At 42.7% G+C, this 17,146-nt stretch overlaps 1 protein-coding gene and 1 long non-coding RNA gene across 2 annotated transcripts in view; one reads left to right on the top strand and one right to left on the bottom strand.

Moving 5' to 3' along the window:
* Window positions 1-17,146, top strand: part of LOC108701172 (UDP-GlcNAc:betaGal beta-1,3-N-acetylglucosaminyltransferase-like protein 1) — a 120,998-nt gene that overhangs the window by 21,600 nt on the left and 82,252 nt on the right. The window contains exon 6 of the mRNA XM_041577036.1: window positions 16,738-16,803. Coding sequence (XP_041432970.1) covers window positions 16,738-16,803 — 66 coding nt within the window. The remainder of the gene's footprint in view (window positions 1-16,737; window positions 16,804-17,146) is intronic.
* Window positions 12,303-15,204, bottom strand: LOC121398196. The gene is made up of 4 exons (XR_005964175.1): window positions 14,982-15,204; window positions 13,593-13,712; window positions 13,364-13,500; window positions 12,303-12,922 (listed from the first exon to the last, which is right to left on the bottom strand). It is a non-coding gene; the product is annotated as an uncharacterized LOC121398196 (long non-coding RNA).

Here is a 17,146-nt window from a genome sequence, read left to right as displayed (position 1 = left end):
CTATCATTCAAAAAAATGATGAGGTTTGAGATTGTGAACTAGAGAATGTCCTTTAAGAACCAATAAAATGAATGACCTTGGGGTAGATTCACTAACGGGCAAATTTTGGCCAACTTTCGCTTCGCACCCATCGCATTACTTTGCCAGGCGCAAATGCGCTACGAATATGCTAATTCAATAAAGTGCGCAGTTTCGTCCCAGGCTTCGAACGCTGGTGACTTTTCGCTAGCGTTACTTCGGTAGTGCAAACATTTCATAGCGAATATGCGCTAGTGTTCTCTTGTGCCTAGTGACACTTCGCTAGTGATCTTGCGCTTAGGTCAATTTGCATATGACAGGAAATTCAAAGTTGTATGGACGTCTTTATTATAAATGTTGATGCAAAGGGTTTTAGATACCGGTTTATATCACACATGTCCAGGCAGCCTTAATAAAGACAAGAGAGTTAATATAATGCCCTTCATGTGAGCCCACTGTAAAATTAATGTTCCATATGTTATAAAATGTGTGGAGAAAACCCGCTTACCCAAAAAAGTCAGTTAGGACTTTTGCAGCCAATCCCACTTAAAAAAAAAAAAAAAAAAAGGAAAAGTCGCCAGCGTTTTTAGAACTTTGATGCATTATCAGCTCACAGGATATGATGTAAGTGACAGAAGATTGAGGAAATCGAGTTGCTTTATAGCACTTTGCCTGGTCTGTGGTAGCGAAGTCAAATCTGGCGAAAGAGGTAACGTTCAGTAAAATCCACATTTTAGTGAATTCGCAGAGTAACGTCCATTAGCCAGAGCGAAAAGTCGCGAATGACCACTAGCGAGGGTCTGGTTTACTAGCGAATTGGCTCCTGCACCTGTTATTAAATTGGCAATGTCTCTGCGGGTGCTCACGCTAGCGAATTGTCGCAAGCGTTTGTGGTCAGTCCATCACTGAAAAAGCTTGGTCTGGGTTAGAGAGGGGATTTTCTCAATTTCGATGTCACCAGTATGTGTGGAAAGACAGAGTTATGTATATGTGCTACCAAAGTTGAGATTGATAAAGAATATCGTAAGTAATAACTTCCCAGATGCGTGAGTCTAGGTTGGGTATCCAAAATAGAGAACTTGCATTATAAAAGTGTTTTCTAAGTGAGCCCAAAGCAGAGCTGTGGACTCTACATGTAGCAAGGGCGAAAGGCGGAGAAATATTTTGCTCATACCTAACAGCAACAACTAAAAGGAACAGTAACACCAAAAAAAAAAATGAAAGTGTTTTAAAGTAATGAAAATATCATGTAGTGTTGCCCTGCACTGGTAGAACTGATCTGTTTGCTTCAGAAACACTACTATAGTTTATATAAACAAGCTGCTGTGTAGCAATGGCGGAGATTGAAAAAAGACTATATGGTACAGGATAAATAGTGGATAACAGATAACATTATGTTCTACAGAGCTTATCTGCTGTGTAATATGAGCCTTTTCTCCTTTGAATGGCTGCCCCCATTGCTACACAGCAGCTTATTTATATAAACAATAGTAGTGTTTTTGAAGCAAACACAGCAGTTTTGCTGGTGCACGGCAACACTGCTTTATATTTTTATTAATTTAAAACAATTTCATTTTTTGATGTTACTGGTCCTCTTAACAGTATTTGCCATTTTATTAGCTGACTTGATGAGCCAACTGGTGCTTTTCTGCCCTCAAGCCCAATATGACTGATTACTAGGATAACTTAATCCAATCAATATCGAATTGGATGAGTTTACCAGGCCTTGGCACTTTACACAAGACCCACACAGTGGCATTACTAACATACAGCAGACCCCAGACAGTCCCAGTCTGCTATAGAGTTCCCTCTACCCAGCCCCTTCTGCAGCATCAACCTCACTCACTGTCATTGCTGTGAGCTGGCTAGACACACCCTTCCCCCTCAACACCCAATATATATATATATATATCAAAGGAGATAGACTGTAGCGGTACTTCGTTCCCTAACGCCTGGCGAATTTGCCAGCGTTCGGTGCCCTGGACCCAACTTCGGATTTTAGTGAATTAACGTTGTCCTGTCGAATTAACACCTGGGGAAGTGTTGCACTGTGAGTGGAGCCGTCACTGGCAAATTTTCAGAGGTTCGTGATTTTGCCCCTAAGGGTTTGGATAGGGTTCTGCTGAATAATGCAAAATGTGCTGGTGTTGGGCCGAATCCTGGCTTTATTATACGTCTAATAACAGCAATTAATATGTAGCCTTTTTGTGGCACACCATTGTAAAACAGGAGTACAGTTCACCGTCTGTCGAACACATATCTGCTGGTGGCCAGGTATAACTGATATGGTATTAGAGGGAACAGGGAATCCTGTGACTTCTTTGTATGGTGCCTTTGCCTTATGAATGCCAAGGAATACACATCAAGGAACGGGGTTGCCATGCAGAATCATGTGACCCCATACACCTACCTGGTCAGTTATCTAGTTCCCCAAACCCCATCCCTTTAGCAAGTATCCTCACCTCTTCTGTTATTGTCCGGGCTCTTTATACTGGTGGTTTATTTAATGTGGACTCCCTGCCCCTGTATAAGTTCTATCAATACATAAAATGGTGTTAATGTTTCCCAGTTGATGTGTTTATAGATGTGTGCTGTTTATGTATAAGGGTCTGATCCCACACAGCATCGCATTTGTAGTTCAGGAGCATCCGGGGAACCACAGACTTAAGCTCCCTGTTTAAGGGCAAGCAAACATCCTGTATGTTACAGTTGGACTTGATGGCAGATTGCCCGTGTGATGAAGTGCCTTGTCTGGTTCTGTATACAAATTTTCGAGTGACTGCGAGTGAGTTGGACAGAGGTCAGCATCTCGGTGCGAGCAAATGAAATACGCATGGGGAGGATGCGTCTAATAGCAGTGAAGCGCTTTAATACACTGGGAAGATAAGTGTAAATAGGCACTCTCCATGCTGGTGGATAACAGACCACTGGTTTTATGTATAGGGGTCTTACCAATCTACTGTGCAGCTCCACAGAATCTGCACTATAAAGCTGGCCATACATGCAAAGATCTGCTTGTTTGGCGACCTCCCCGATATGCCCACCTTGAGGTGGGCGATGTTGGGCTAATCCAATCGTGGGCCCTAGGCCCAACAAGCAGATTGCAATGAGGAGAACACAAGCGGTTGAATAGAGGACCAAATCAATGAACTGATGTGGTACTCGATCCAACAGGATTTTTAACCCTGTCTGATCAAGATCTGGTCCACTTTCAGTCAGTCAATCAGGGAAGCCCATCCGAAGGCCCCATACACTGCCCAGTATGCTGCCAACTTAATCTGTGGGCAGCTGCTATCTGCCTGTGTATGGGAACCATTATGTTCCTTAAGATTTGTGTTGATAAGTGTGAACTGGTGCTCATTGTGCCTTTGAGCTATACTTTCCTGCAACTTGCATTTATCATTAAAGGACAAGTCAACATCAAAATATAAATGTGGCTAATAAAAGTAAGGATGCACCGAATCCAGGATTCGGTTCGGGATTCGGCCAGTATTCGGCCTTTTTCAGCAGGATTCGCATTCGGCCGAATCCTTCTGCCAGGCCGTACCAAATCCGAATCCTTATTTGCATATGCAAATTAGGGGTGGGGAGGTAAATCTCGTGACTTTGTCACAAAACAAGGATGTAAAACATGTTTTTCCTTCCCACCCCTAATTTGCATATGCTTTTCCTTGTCCCTGCCCACTTTTGATGACATCACTTCCAGTTTGCAGTAACAGTACTTCCTGTTTAATGGTGGTGCCAATGGGGGCACAGCAGATGACCTTCACTCACCCACTAATCCCCACCTACTGTTCGCTCCAACCTTTTAGTGCTCAGCAGTGCAATGCATTTGACCCAAAATCCCCCTCCCCTTGTGTTCCACTAACTACCCCCTCTTGCCCTGCGCTCCCATGATAGTTCTGCAACTGTTGATGGCTAGGGGGTAGAATTCTCAGCGCAAAGGGACATTCCCTTGTTCTTGGTTTGGAAAATCTTCCATTGTTTCTTATTTGATTGGTTGGTGACTTTGGATCCTAAATCCAGTCCTTCTCCTTCGCTTCCCTCCTGTAGATCTGATCCTGTCTCCGTCTCATCTGGAGAGAAGCCAAAAATTTATACAGAGCAACTAATCTGCCGCAGCTTGCACACCTGTTATTTATTTTTGTGTCGCTTGCCCCTATTCTGTCACACCTTCCTACCCAAAACTTGCTGTTCACCTCCCTGTGTTTGAATGCATGAAATATCAGTCATGGAGCTAGCTGCCGACTCCATTCTGACAGGTGCAAACCAGACTTTCCCAAATAATCCTGATTTTGCATTTTAATCTCTGCTCCCCTCGGCCCTGGGAATGGGAGTTACAGCCTTGGAGATGACACTTTCTCTTTGGATAGTTTGACCTGACTAGTTAACCACTGAGCTGCCTTATCTGAGTTGGCAAGCCCTATTCCAGCCTTATTGTAAATAATATCACCCAGAATGGGGGAAAATGCCTCTACTGCCTTCTATTGCAATGTTGTTAAGAGAATGCAACGTGGAGAGGGAATAGGTGGGCAAGTGAGCTTTAAGGGATGGGCTTGTGGAAAGCAGGTCAGGCTCTGCCTTTGGGCCTGTAGGTGTGATGGTTGGATACCATATGGGATCAGTCATTGTATCGTCCACCTTTAGTGCTGCAATTATCCACCGCATAGCCCAGAATGACCAGACAAGTCAGCAGTCAAGTGGAGGTTGCACTATCCTTGTCTCTCTTTTGTCCTGATGTCTGACAACTTTGGCTGAAATGAAGGAATCCCTTATAAGAGGCCGTCTGTGCCCCCTCAATATGCATGGCCCTTCCCAATAAAACTCTTAATCCCCTAGTCTGAGATGGAATCATAGTGGAATGCGTGTCCGATTGTGCAAAGGTCACGCTCAGAGAGTGGTCAGATTGTGCAGCAATATTTACTTCTCTCCCTGCTGGGTGCATTAGGTAACTGTGTTTATTATAGTCTTATTCAGCAGTGAGTGTGAGACAGTATGACTGTAGTACATGTAGCCCAGTCACAGGAAGTCAGTAACAGCGTAGTCTTAATTGCCCCTCACCCTTGCAACAACCATAACTAAGTGTTTTAGACACCAAATCAGATTCACTGTTTTAACTTTTCTTTTTTTTTTTTACATCATGGTTTAGGGCAAAGTTTCTGGTACTTGGTCCAGTGAGTTTATGTAACATTTTATTGGCCCTTTGTGTAACACAATTTTTAATATTTCCATTAATTTGCCATAGCCTATTTACTGACCCATTTATATCCTCCCAGTCAAGCTCCTTACATTATTAAAAAAAACACATATTTTTGTAGCAAACGGTGATTGTTTGTTTAACTTGGGAATAAACAGCCCAAAGTCTCTCCCCAGCCAACAGGATGGCAGACTGTGGATGAGCCGGGTGCTGTTTGGTTTGGCAAGGGCACTCTGCTACAGTTACCCTTTATTTTCCTTTATGGTGTATAATAAAGAGCCATTCGCTACTAAAAGAGACTCTCCCCCCCCTCCCCCCAAGCGTTGCTGAAAGGGCTCCTGATGCTACTGAATGAAGACTTTATACAGGTGTCTGTTTGTGTCCCAGGACAGAAGGCTTTGCCGCTCTTTTTGCCTTTATTAAAACATTTGCACCTTGTTGACTTTGGCCTTTGATTGCCATTAGAATTAGTTTTCCCTTTGCAATAAAAGTCTGGTTCCCCTGGGGGCACCTTCCTTCCTTTGTATTAGTAGTGCCCTCCCCAAATATCTCCTCCATCTAAACGAGCAGAGAGAGGATGGAAGCCAAAGTACATTCCTTCAGCCAAGAACAATCTTCTAATTGACCCTTTATGTATTGGGTAGATGTAATCCTGCTCATACAGTTCACAGACTCATTCCATATCTGAGGTTATACTTCTTAAGGTTATAAACCTACGACAGTTCTTCTATAGAGAGCCATAGTAATATTCACTGTATGCCCAGATGTACCCAGATACTCTCTCTCACATATCCTTGGTAGGAACACTTACTGCTGAGTTGGGCCAGTGCAAAGTCTCCTTCAGTTTCATCATTAATCACATTCTGCTGATGTTTAAATATATTAAACTTTGCCAACAATACGCACCTTGTCCTCAATCCCCCCCCCCCCAAACTGCACTCACTCCCAATTTCCACCACGTGCAAACCAGGAGCCGGCCTGGTGCCTGACTTTCCAATAGGTGAATGAGCTCACTAACCTTACCGCGCGCCACACATCTGGCTTTGTTTATAGAGACCCCCTGGGGGATTTCAACCCAAATAAAGGCCAATTTTATTCTGACATCTTTCAGCAAACTGTGTGTCCGTCAGGAAGAGTGTTTGCAATTAGCGAGTTCCTCCGTGTCCGACTCACAGCGTTTGGCTTCTGTTTTATTCTTTCCTGAGGTGTCGAGCTCTGCAAGCCCCCCATGTCCCTGTGCCAGTAGTGCAGCCCCACCATCAAGCTCCTGCTCCCCATTCAGCCACAGTCTGGCCCTGGATTAACCATTCTGTTATAGAATTATCTGTTTAACCAGCAGAAAGTTTCCTGACCCTCTCTTTATGTGGAGTAAAACCTGCAAGCACCAGAATGCCAATAATTTCTCTTTCTGCAGGGTAACACGGGCATCTTTTTGGTTTCAAGATTCAGATGTGGTCTGTTATTTGGCCAGCCCTCCCCCCCCTTACCTTACAGCAAGGTGTTATGGATACAAAAACACTGTAAAATCAGTCTTCCAGGCCTAATTGGCTTCAGACTGGACTGCAAGTAGTTTGGGCTCTCAACCACTACATTTAGGTCCCTATTGCAGCTAGTCAAACAGTTTGTAAATATCTAAAACAATCAAAAAAGAAATGTATTGGCAATGTAGTTGAGGATCTAGCCCACTCCCAATCCTCCCCAATATTAAAGGGGAAATTTGCCTTTGTTACCTTTTAGTATGTTCTACAATGGCTAATTCTAAGTACCTTTTCAATTGGCCTTCATTTATTTCCTTTTCATAGTTTTTGAATTTGTCACTTCTTCTGACTGTTTCCAGCTTTCAAAAGGGGGTCAATTTAAAAACAAATGCTTTGTAAGACCACACATTTTGAATTTGCTATTTTCTATTTTCTCATCTTTCTATTCAGGCCCTCTCCTATTCATATCCTAGTCTCTTATTAAAATCAATTCATAGTTGCTAGGTTACAAACTGGAGAGCCGCTCAATAAAAAGCTAAATAACTCGAAAACCACAGGTAATAAAAAATGGAAACCAACTGCAAATTGCCTCAGAACAATATCACTCTCTATGTCATACTAAAAATTAACTTAAAGATGAACAACCCTTCTTCCCTGTTCTACTCCATAACACGCCCTCCGTCAGTCCACATGCCATTGCGGTGCCCCCCACTCGTCATCAATCTGCTCCTTTATGTAACTGTCCCACCCCCTTAAATCATGGTCCTGTCCCTCCATTCTTGCCCCTGGTAAGAATATTTTAGGAAGGTTGCAACCCTACCTCCATCAGAGGACAGCAATAGTTGAAGCACCCCTGTCCCCTGTGCATCAGGGGCCACAGAGTTCTAGTTCCGAGTAAGCATCATTGTGTTCCAGTTGTTCTTTTTATGGCTTTTTTTGTGACAGTGATTTGAAATTTGACTGGGTAAATAAAAGCTTGAGGAGCTCTGGTTGATTGTCTCCACTCAACTAGGGGAACATTATCAGCATGTGGAGTCTGTGGGCTTGGAGGTATTTCCTAAACAGGCACCTCAATTGCAGCTGAACAAAGGTTTGATTGGAGCACTTCCGTCTTCATCTCCAACAGCCTATTTTGCATCAGAAGCCCTAGTCAGGGGTCTCCTGGGGTACCGGCTCTGTGTGCATCGACATCTTATCAGGATTTACCATGAACCAGTTCTGATGATTATTTCTAATTTTACAAAGATGAAATGTCTGTATGGAGCAACCTTGGCAGAAGAAATGTGACCTTAGTACCTGCTGCTCATAATACTGAATTGATGATAAATGAATGTGCCCAACAGTAACGTTTATCTCTAACCTTGGGAAATCAGCCAGCCTCCACCCTAGACTGACTCCTCTCTGCCCTGTGTGCCTACCAGCGCATCTTAGAAGGATATGAAGGTCATTGTGCTGCTCTTGCCCCCCTGCCCTGTTATTTCTTAGGTCAGGAATGGACTGCCTCTTCTATGAAAGTTGTTGAATGTGTTTGGCTACTTTGAGCAGTGGAACACCATGCTCTGTGCAGTGTCGGACTGGGGTGCCTGGGGTCCAACAGGAAACCTCATCTCAAGGGCCCACCTCCCCTGGTACAAAATAGCGCCCACAAATATCAAAATTAACATTTTTATTTTTTTTAAAAACTGGAATGGTGGTAATAATATTAAATTAAAATATTAGTCATAAATACAAAAGCATAACAGAATCCCTTTTTTGTTTTATAGCAAAAATTATCTTGCATTGATTTCTCAGATTGAAAAGTGCACAGAAGCACCCCTCTTCAACACAGTGACATTTGCTCCCCTAAGTTGAAGGCTCAGGGCAGGGCACATGGCCTCTTTATATATGTGGCGGGTCTCTTAAAAAAAAAAAAATTTTGACCCCTCACACCAAATCTGCTGCTTAAAGGAGCCGATAGGATAATTGCCTCATTTTGTAGGCAATTGTGAGTAATATGTGGTGTTGTTTTTACATGGTGCTAAAAATTAATATCTTTAAAAATAGCCACTTTATTGGAGCTCCCTATAGATGTTCCCTGGTCCCTGTCTGTGTTTCAAATGAGGGGTTGGCGTGCCCTATGGTCCCTGCCAGAAGCATAGTGTCACGCCCGGCCCCCAATACCAGAACAAGTGCCAAGTACCCTGGTCTCGGCTCGGCTTCACCAGTAGTGAGACCACCGTTGGGCTTCGGGAGGAGCCCTCAGCTTACTTGGGTGCCATCTGGACTTAACGAGGGGTACAAGGCGAGATGTTCTGGCTAGCAAAGGGGCACGGCTGTTAGCAGAGTCTTCTTGGGTCGAAGGTCACGGTACAAAGGATTAGGCAGAATCGTAGTCAGGCAGGCTGGGTCGAGGCAGGCGGATAGCAAGGATCGTCAAACAGGCAAAGGGTCAAAACCGGGTGATCAAACAAGGGGTTAAACAGAAGCGTTGTCGAAAGCAGGCAAAGGTCAGGATCTAGAAGTAAGAATAGTCAAAATAGCCAGGCAGGGGTCAAAACAGGTTCAGAAGATAACAGACAGATTAGCACAAGGCTCAGGAGCACCAGGAAATTCAATCCTACCACGGGCAATGACAAACAGTGGGAATGCCCCTTTAATACCTTAAAATTTGGCGCGATTGCGCGCTGACGCTGTTACGCCAGCGCGCATGCGCCTTTAAATCCGGAAGTGTGCATGCGCGCACGCACTAAGAAAGAGCTGGCGCAAGAAGAGGAGCAGCGCGTTTGGGCGTCCCCGCTGAGGGGGCGGCAGGCGTCCCTGCCGTCCCCCCCACTAGACCACCAGGGTGAGACTTTGTTACACATAGTAGGAGGGGGACAGCCAATCACAGCACATACATGCTTCAGTTCCCTATCAGGTCCTGCTAGCTGCTGAGTTCCTGTCCTACAGTACAGTGCCCTGAGAGCCACTGGCTCCCCTGCACAGCCTGGGAATTCAGGGAGCAGGAAGTGGAAGAGAAGGGAGGGATTAGTAGGGTTTTTGCAGAAATATTCAATACATCAGCCTGAAACACTACTTTTTTTTAAAGCACTATTCTATATCTAAATGAGTATAATGCACTGGTACATTCTTATTTTTTACACAAAGTGTTTCCTTTAAGTGAGACTGATAAAGTAATAAAGTGTACATATTAAGTGAGGATAGCAAGCACGGATGACGTCTTTCTGATAAATAACAAAACCATTGTATTACATAGTACCATAAAACACCATTGTACTCGTGATACCCCCAACCTCCCTCCCCCCCCCAGCAGCACCTCAGCAAAAAAAATGGGAAGGTAACCCTGTTAGATATGAGAATAGCACTCAATAGTAAAAATCCCACAACAACTCCTTCAGTTACAAGTTGGAAAAACAATAGCTTACCTGAAAGTAGTTCCTTCCTAAAGTGCTGGATCTTTGTGAAAGCACATGGCCAAGCAAAATTACCTGAAATGCACCTATACACCAACATTAAAGTTACCAAAAATACACTTATTGGTTCAGGAATTAAATTTTACATGGTAGAGTGAATTATTTGCAGTGTAAATAAGGTAATTAAGAAATAAAACTACAACATAAAAATCATGACAGAATCCCATAAAATTCTACTTTTAGTATGACCCAAAGTGTGATATTCTAAGACAATTTGCAATTGGTCTTCATTTTTTATTATTTGTAGTTTTTTTTAATTACTTAGCATTTTGTTCAACTCTCCAGTTTGGAATTTGGTGTGAGTCAGAAGAAGGAAATCATCCGGAAACTATACAAAATAAAAAATAAAGACTAATTGAAATGTTGCTAAGAATTTGTCCATTCTGTAAATAATAAAATTTAACTTAAAGGTGTTCTACTCCTTGTAATTTTTTTTCTGTTCATCCACCAACCTAGTAACAGTGACACAAAGAACATTTATAGATTTTTTTTCAAATATTTTTTGATTTTTGTTTGGTTAGACCAGTACCTGTGCCATTTTCTGTGAAGCTGCAGCAAGGGTTAAAGGAAAATATATACCCCCAAAATGAACACTTAAGCAACAGATAGTTCATATCATATTAAGTGGCATAGAATCTCACCAAACTGGAATATATATTTAAGTAAATGTTGCTCTTTTACATCTCTTGCCTTGAGCAACCATTTTGTGATGGTCTGTGTGCTGCCTCAGAGATCACCTGACCAGAAATACTACAACTCTAACTGTAACAGGAAGAAGTGTGGAAGCAAAAGACACAACTCTGTCTGTTAATTGGCTCATGTGACCTAACATGTATGGTTTGTTGGTATGTTTGTGAGTACAGTGAATCCTACGATCCCATGGGGGTGGCCCTTATTTTTTAAAATGGCAATTTTCTATTTATGATTACCCAATGGCACATACTACTAGAAAAGTATATTATTATGAAAATGGTTTATTTACATGAAGTAGGATTTTACATATGAGTTGTTTTATGCAATATCTTTTTATAGAGACCTACATTGTTTGGGGGGTATAGTTTTCCTTTAACAATTGGAGGCTTTAGAATCAGTGCATCTGGTAGGTAGGTATAATGTGCCAGTTCACAGATGGGACAGGGAGTTAGTTATGTCACTGCTGCAGCTGCAACTGTTTTGATGTGCTGGTGCTGCTGAACTTGAAGAACACACTCGCTGCAGGCCACAGGGTCAGTGCCACCACCAATCCAAAATGCGCTCCACCGTTCAGAGCCAGTGAAGATTAGGAATGCACCGAGTCCAGGATTTGGTTCGGGATTTGGCCAGGATTCGGCCTTTTTCAGCAGGATTCGGATTCAGCCGAATCCTTCTGCCCAGCCGAACCGAATCCAAATCCTAATTAGCATATGGAAATTAGGGATGGAGCAGGAAATCGTGTGACTTTTTCTCAGAAAACAAGGAAGTAAAAAATGGTTTCCTCTTCCCACCCCTAATTTGCATATACAAATTAGGGTTTGGATTCGGGTTGGTATTCGGCCAAATCTTTAGCAAAGGATTCAGGGGTTCGGCCGAATCCAAAATAGTGGATTCGGTGCATCCCTAGTGAAGATAGAGCCGCTCCTAAAATAATGCACATTCGGGGAAAGCTGTACGTTGGCTGTGCTGCTACCCTGCCTGCCTCCCTGCCTGTAACGTAAAATTTACGTGCAGGTGCGTAGCAGGGGTCACGTGGTATACAGGATCAGCACAGCTCCAACTAGAGGTACTGGCAGCAAATATGGGTGGAAGCAAATTGCCGGCCCACAGCGCCTGCTTGCAGCTTAAGTGTTCACCCGTTCCGGATGGACCACATGGATTTTGAATTATTTTCTGAAGCCATCGCAAGTTAACTAAAGCAAGGGCCGAGGGGCTCACCAAGGCCGTTGCCCACCGTGTTATTTCCTGGGGCCCCGGCAGGCTAGTCCGACCCTGGCTCTGTGGCAGTGCTGAATTTTAACACCCCGCCTGATCGATAATCCTTGAATATTGATAAACATTATTGCAATGCAAGTTACTAGGGGTGGTTAACTGGTTTCAGAAAAGAGCTTTGAACACAACTTAGGCTTATTGTAAAAAAAAAATATGAGCTGCCCTACTTTGTAGAAATGGGGGGATGTAGAGAAAGAGCTGATCTGATGTGACCGGACAGTTTAAAGTTTATTAAATCACATCCTTTGGCCATTGCCTGCAGAGCACAGCAGGAATTTGGTGTGTGGAGCTCGTGCAGAGCAGTATATGACAGGTGCATTCAGCAGGAAGTGCTACCAGACAGGATGTTCCTACATCATAATAATAATATCACTCATTGATCCAGTGACAGCCAGTCCCATGTCTGATTAACTGCCCTTTCCCCAGTCAGGGAAGTGCTGGCGTTTGGCAGCGCAAGGGTTTTACAGTTTAGCTCTCAGACCTCAGAATCCATAAAATTCCCCCCAGTTTTCTACGCTTGTCACAGTGTAAGTGCTGAGTGTTCTGACTGAGTAAGACTCTCCACTGGGTTTCTACTTAATCTTCCAGAAACACGCCTGGAATTTTTATTCTTTGGCACAATTATATCTGTCACCACTTCTCAGCCTCCTCACATCCAAATGCGCAATGAAAAAGCCCTGGTCGCACAGAAAGCTAACTTATATAATGCTCTTTTATTGCCAGATTTCTGCTTATCCATGATAAAAGATAGAATCACAGCCATAAAGTACGACAGGTATGCTCCTTAAATTGGGTATCAGATAGAATGCCCCCTAAAAAAAAAAATATATATTAGTATTTAATATATGTACTACAATTTTCCTATCTTCCTTTAAGCAATATGTATAGTAACTTTGATATTATCTATCTGTAATTTGAAAAATGACTATTAAAAAAAAAAAAAAAAGAATCTGTGTCACTGTGTCAGAATGATCTGTTATAAAGATAGCTAGAATCTCAGCCATAAAGCAGGACAGGACTGCTGCTTACAATGGTTACCATATAGGAGCTGTGCTACTGTGCTGGTTCAGCGCCATTGCACAATACTAATGCTACTCCATATCCCTTCTGTACTGCTGCGGGGTTCTATTAAATACAGACTTGTTTGGAGTAGTGCCTTTAAAGAAACCGTATCCCCCCAGTGCCATCTGCTTGCTCAGTACCAACCCCTCCGGTATCAGTGCCAGGTACTTCAGCAAGGAGCCGTATCGTACCGTGTAACTGGCAAGTCCAAGTGTTCTAACATTCCTCACGCAAATACAATTTGTTCTCCTCCTCGTGTTTTTTTCCAGTGTTTTCCATTTAATGTCCATAGAGAATCCATTTTATGACTCAGATATTTTTCTGACATCTGCAGATTTGATATAGAGAAACAATGTTGAGGCTTGGCATTTATATTCCATCCCACCATCCCACCACAGACTGCCCAGAGCTGTGACTCACCATTAGCTGAATGTTCCCCTCTATCATTTCCCATGGGGTGGGGGCCTTCCAACATCTCCATCTTGCCTTGCTTCATATGTAGGTGTGGAAGCCCATTGTGTAAACAAATTGCAGCTTGTTCTGTTATAACAATGGAAGGAGATAAGCAAATGGGTCTGATTTTATGGAAAGTGAAACATGGCCTGTGGCTCCCCATCAAAATTGTCCATGTGTGGCTGCTTGATTCCTGTCATTGGGTCTCTAATGTTGGCAACCAATCTCCAATTGTGGGTGCTCCTGGCCACCCAGGGACAGGAATCAAGCAGCCACCAACACTGCTGTGCAGCCCTGCCTTTTCAGTACAGGTATAAGACCTGTTATCCAGAATGCTCAGGACCTGGGGCTTTCCGAATAACGGATCATACCTTAAGTCTACTAGAAAATCATGTAAACATTAAATAAACCCAAAAGGCTGTTTTTGCCTCCAATAAAATTAATTATATCTGAGTTTGGATCAAGTACAAGCTACTGTTTATTATTACAGAGAAAAAGCAAATCATTTTTAAAAATTTTGATTATTTGGATAAAATGGAGTCTATGGGAGATGGCCTTTGCGTAATTCGGATCTTTCAGGATAACGGGTTTTCAGACAACGGGTCCCATACCTGTACATGTATGGCGCCTCAGGGTCACCTTGGTGCTGTTGGGGAGAGCGGAACTGGACTCTAGTTCTAAGGCAGGGCTGCCCAACAAGTGGAATTTGTCCCCCTTTTTTGATTTTTATTGCCTCCTGTCTGGCCAAGAAACTTCTTAGTATATCATTTATCATCCCTTTTTAAGGGGTGGTTCGTCTTTAAGTTAACGTTTAGTATGTTGTAGAATGGCTAATTGTAAGCAAATTTTCAATTGGCCTTCATTATTTATATTTTATAGTTTATTTATTATTTGCCTTTTTTTATGACGATTTCCAGCTTTCAAATAGGGGTTACTGACCCCATCTAAAAAAACAAATGCTCTGTAAGGCTACAGATGTACAATTATTGCTACTTTGTGTCACTGGTCTTTCTATATAGGGCCTCTCCTATTCATATTCCAGTTTATTATTCAAATCACTGCATGGTTGTTATGGTTGTTTGAACCCTAGCAATTAGATTGCTGAAATTACAATCTGGAGAGCTGCTGAATTAAAAGCAAAATAATTGAAAAACACAAATAAAAATGAAAAACAATTGCAAATTGTCTCAGAATATTACTCTCTGTCTACATCACACTAATAGTTAATTTAAAGTTGATCAGCCCCTTTAATATAATCTGACCCCTGGATATTTGCCTCACTCCCTATGAAAAGTTGTACAGCGCTGCCCTAACATATCACAAAATAGTAAAAAGAGCATAACAAGAAGGCATTACCTGACAGAGGCACTATGGGGTTAATATCCAGAGCATATTATTATTTATTGGCTAAAGAAAAATGGTGTCATTGTGTCGCTGGCTGTCGTGCCTACGGCGAGATTTCAGTCCTTTTCCTTGAAACATTTAAAGAAACAAAGAGACAGCAGCAAGTCAGACACAAACACTGAAGATTGGGTTTAGAAAATAAGTGCACAAATGTCAGAAATGTGTAATCCCAAAAATGTCATGTGTCAGGGCCATTTAAGGGCAGTTTGACGAGTTACTTAACCTTTTGTCTTGGGCTGGGGCTCTTAAGAGTGTTGCAAAAATAACTTGTTTGTCATATTGTCCCATCTGCAGTCAGCTTAGTCTGCGGGTGCCTCAAGAAGCCAGAGAGTAAGGATCACTGACAATACGTTAAGGTCTCATGATGGCTAGTCAGTCTGTTCATGCTGAAATGGGACATTCTGAAATGAGAACTAAAATAGAATATAGCTAGAAATGCTGTATGTCATATACTGAACTTTCCTTACCAAACCAGAGGTTCAGCAGACCTATAATAGAAATGATTCAAAATTGCCCCAAGCAGTCCCCATCTTGGATCTTGTTAGGCCATCCTTTGTGTGTCAGTGGCACTGAACATGCTCAGTGTGCTTTGCAATGGTCTAACTATAGAGGGAGCAGACCCTTAGTCTACTCCTTTGTTGAGCTTTACCTTTAAAATCTTAAGAACATCTGTGTCCACAATGAAGGCATGTGTTTAGTATTGCTGTGTAAGCCTTGCAGCCAGTCTTGTGACTTACACAAACCCACAGAGGCCCAATTAAGGCTGAATGCTGCTCCAAATGTGACTGATTGGCCGCTCCACCATCATACTAATGTACTGCACTGCCCTTAAATTAAGGTTATAGCCAATCTGTGGGGGTATCTAACACTGGCCACACATGGGGAGATTAACCTTTATACCAAACTGCTAAGCAAACAGGTCATTGGATGATTTGGCTACATATGTTGTTTATATTCTCTTGGCACAACACAGCAGAAGCCTGCCGATAAAAGACCTGGACAAGAACTGAACCAGAACTTGGTTATATGGATTCAGGAGTCAGAACAAGGAGTCATTACAGTGAACAAAAAGGAATAGACAAATACTGCTTTCAGTATCAAGTACATTTAATTGCAGGTCATTTCAGTTCCTGACACTGACCTTGATAAGATTTTGCTGAAAGGTTTGAGGCTAATTATGATCTGTAGTGCATACCATAGCAGTGATAGATATACTTTAGCGCCCATAAACACAAGGCTTCCCAACCTTTAGCCATGAGTCATATTCAGATATAATAAAAGAACTGGGGAACAACACAAGCATGAAAAATGTTCCTGGGTGTGCAAAAGAAGTGCTGTGATTGGCCATTTGGTAGCCCCTATGTGGACTGGCAGGCTAAAGGAGTCTCTGTCTGGCAGTACACCTAGTTTTTATGCAACGAAAACCTTCCTCCAATCCTGGAATTCAAAAATAAGCACCTGGTTTGGGGCCACTGAGAGCAACATCCTAGGGGTTGGGGAGCAACATGTTGCTCATGAGCCACTGGTTGGGGATCACTGATAAGCACAACCCTGGCCTACCAGCTAGGTTTAGAATGGATAAACTGACCAGTGTATGGGTGATTCCCCGGGTTTCCCATTTGTACTGTATCTCTATAATAATGTTCCACAGGTCTCTGGAAAGCAACATACCCCTCTATAATAAATCCTTCATTGTTTACCAATACAGGACGATGTCATGATGCCACAAAGGATCAGGATGCAATATGAAGCTGCCCTCCAGAGACCACAGTCTGTAAGTAAACTCACTTATTAGCAATGGTGTTAGTTGATTTACTGATCCCAAAGGAAAACACAGATAGAACTCTGCTAGCCATCAAACCTTAGGGAAGATGACCTGTTTCACACTCACTGAAACTGGCCAGAAGTCATGGCTAAATGGGACCTCTAGGGCACCAGCCACTGGATCTGCTGGATTGGTTATGCTTAACAAATGAATTCCAGAGTGGTCTTTCGGGGGGTTCAAATAGGTGCAGTTGCCCCTATTTGATAAGATGGAAACAATATTGAGTCAGTAGAGCAAGATGAAGAATGTAGTATAACATGGAAACAATATGGAGTCAGAAGAGAGCAAGATG

Source organism: Xenopus laevis, chromosome 9_10L (genome assembly GCF_017654675.1).
Source record: "Xenopus laevis strain J_2021 chromosome 9_10L, Xenopus_laevis_v10.1, whole genome shotgun sequence".
NCBI classification, from domain to species: Eukaryota; Metazoa; Chordata; class Amphibia; order Anura; family Pipidae; genus Xenopus; species Xenopus laevis.
This window is presented reverse-complemented; position numbering and strand designations above follow the sequence as displayed.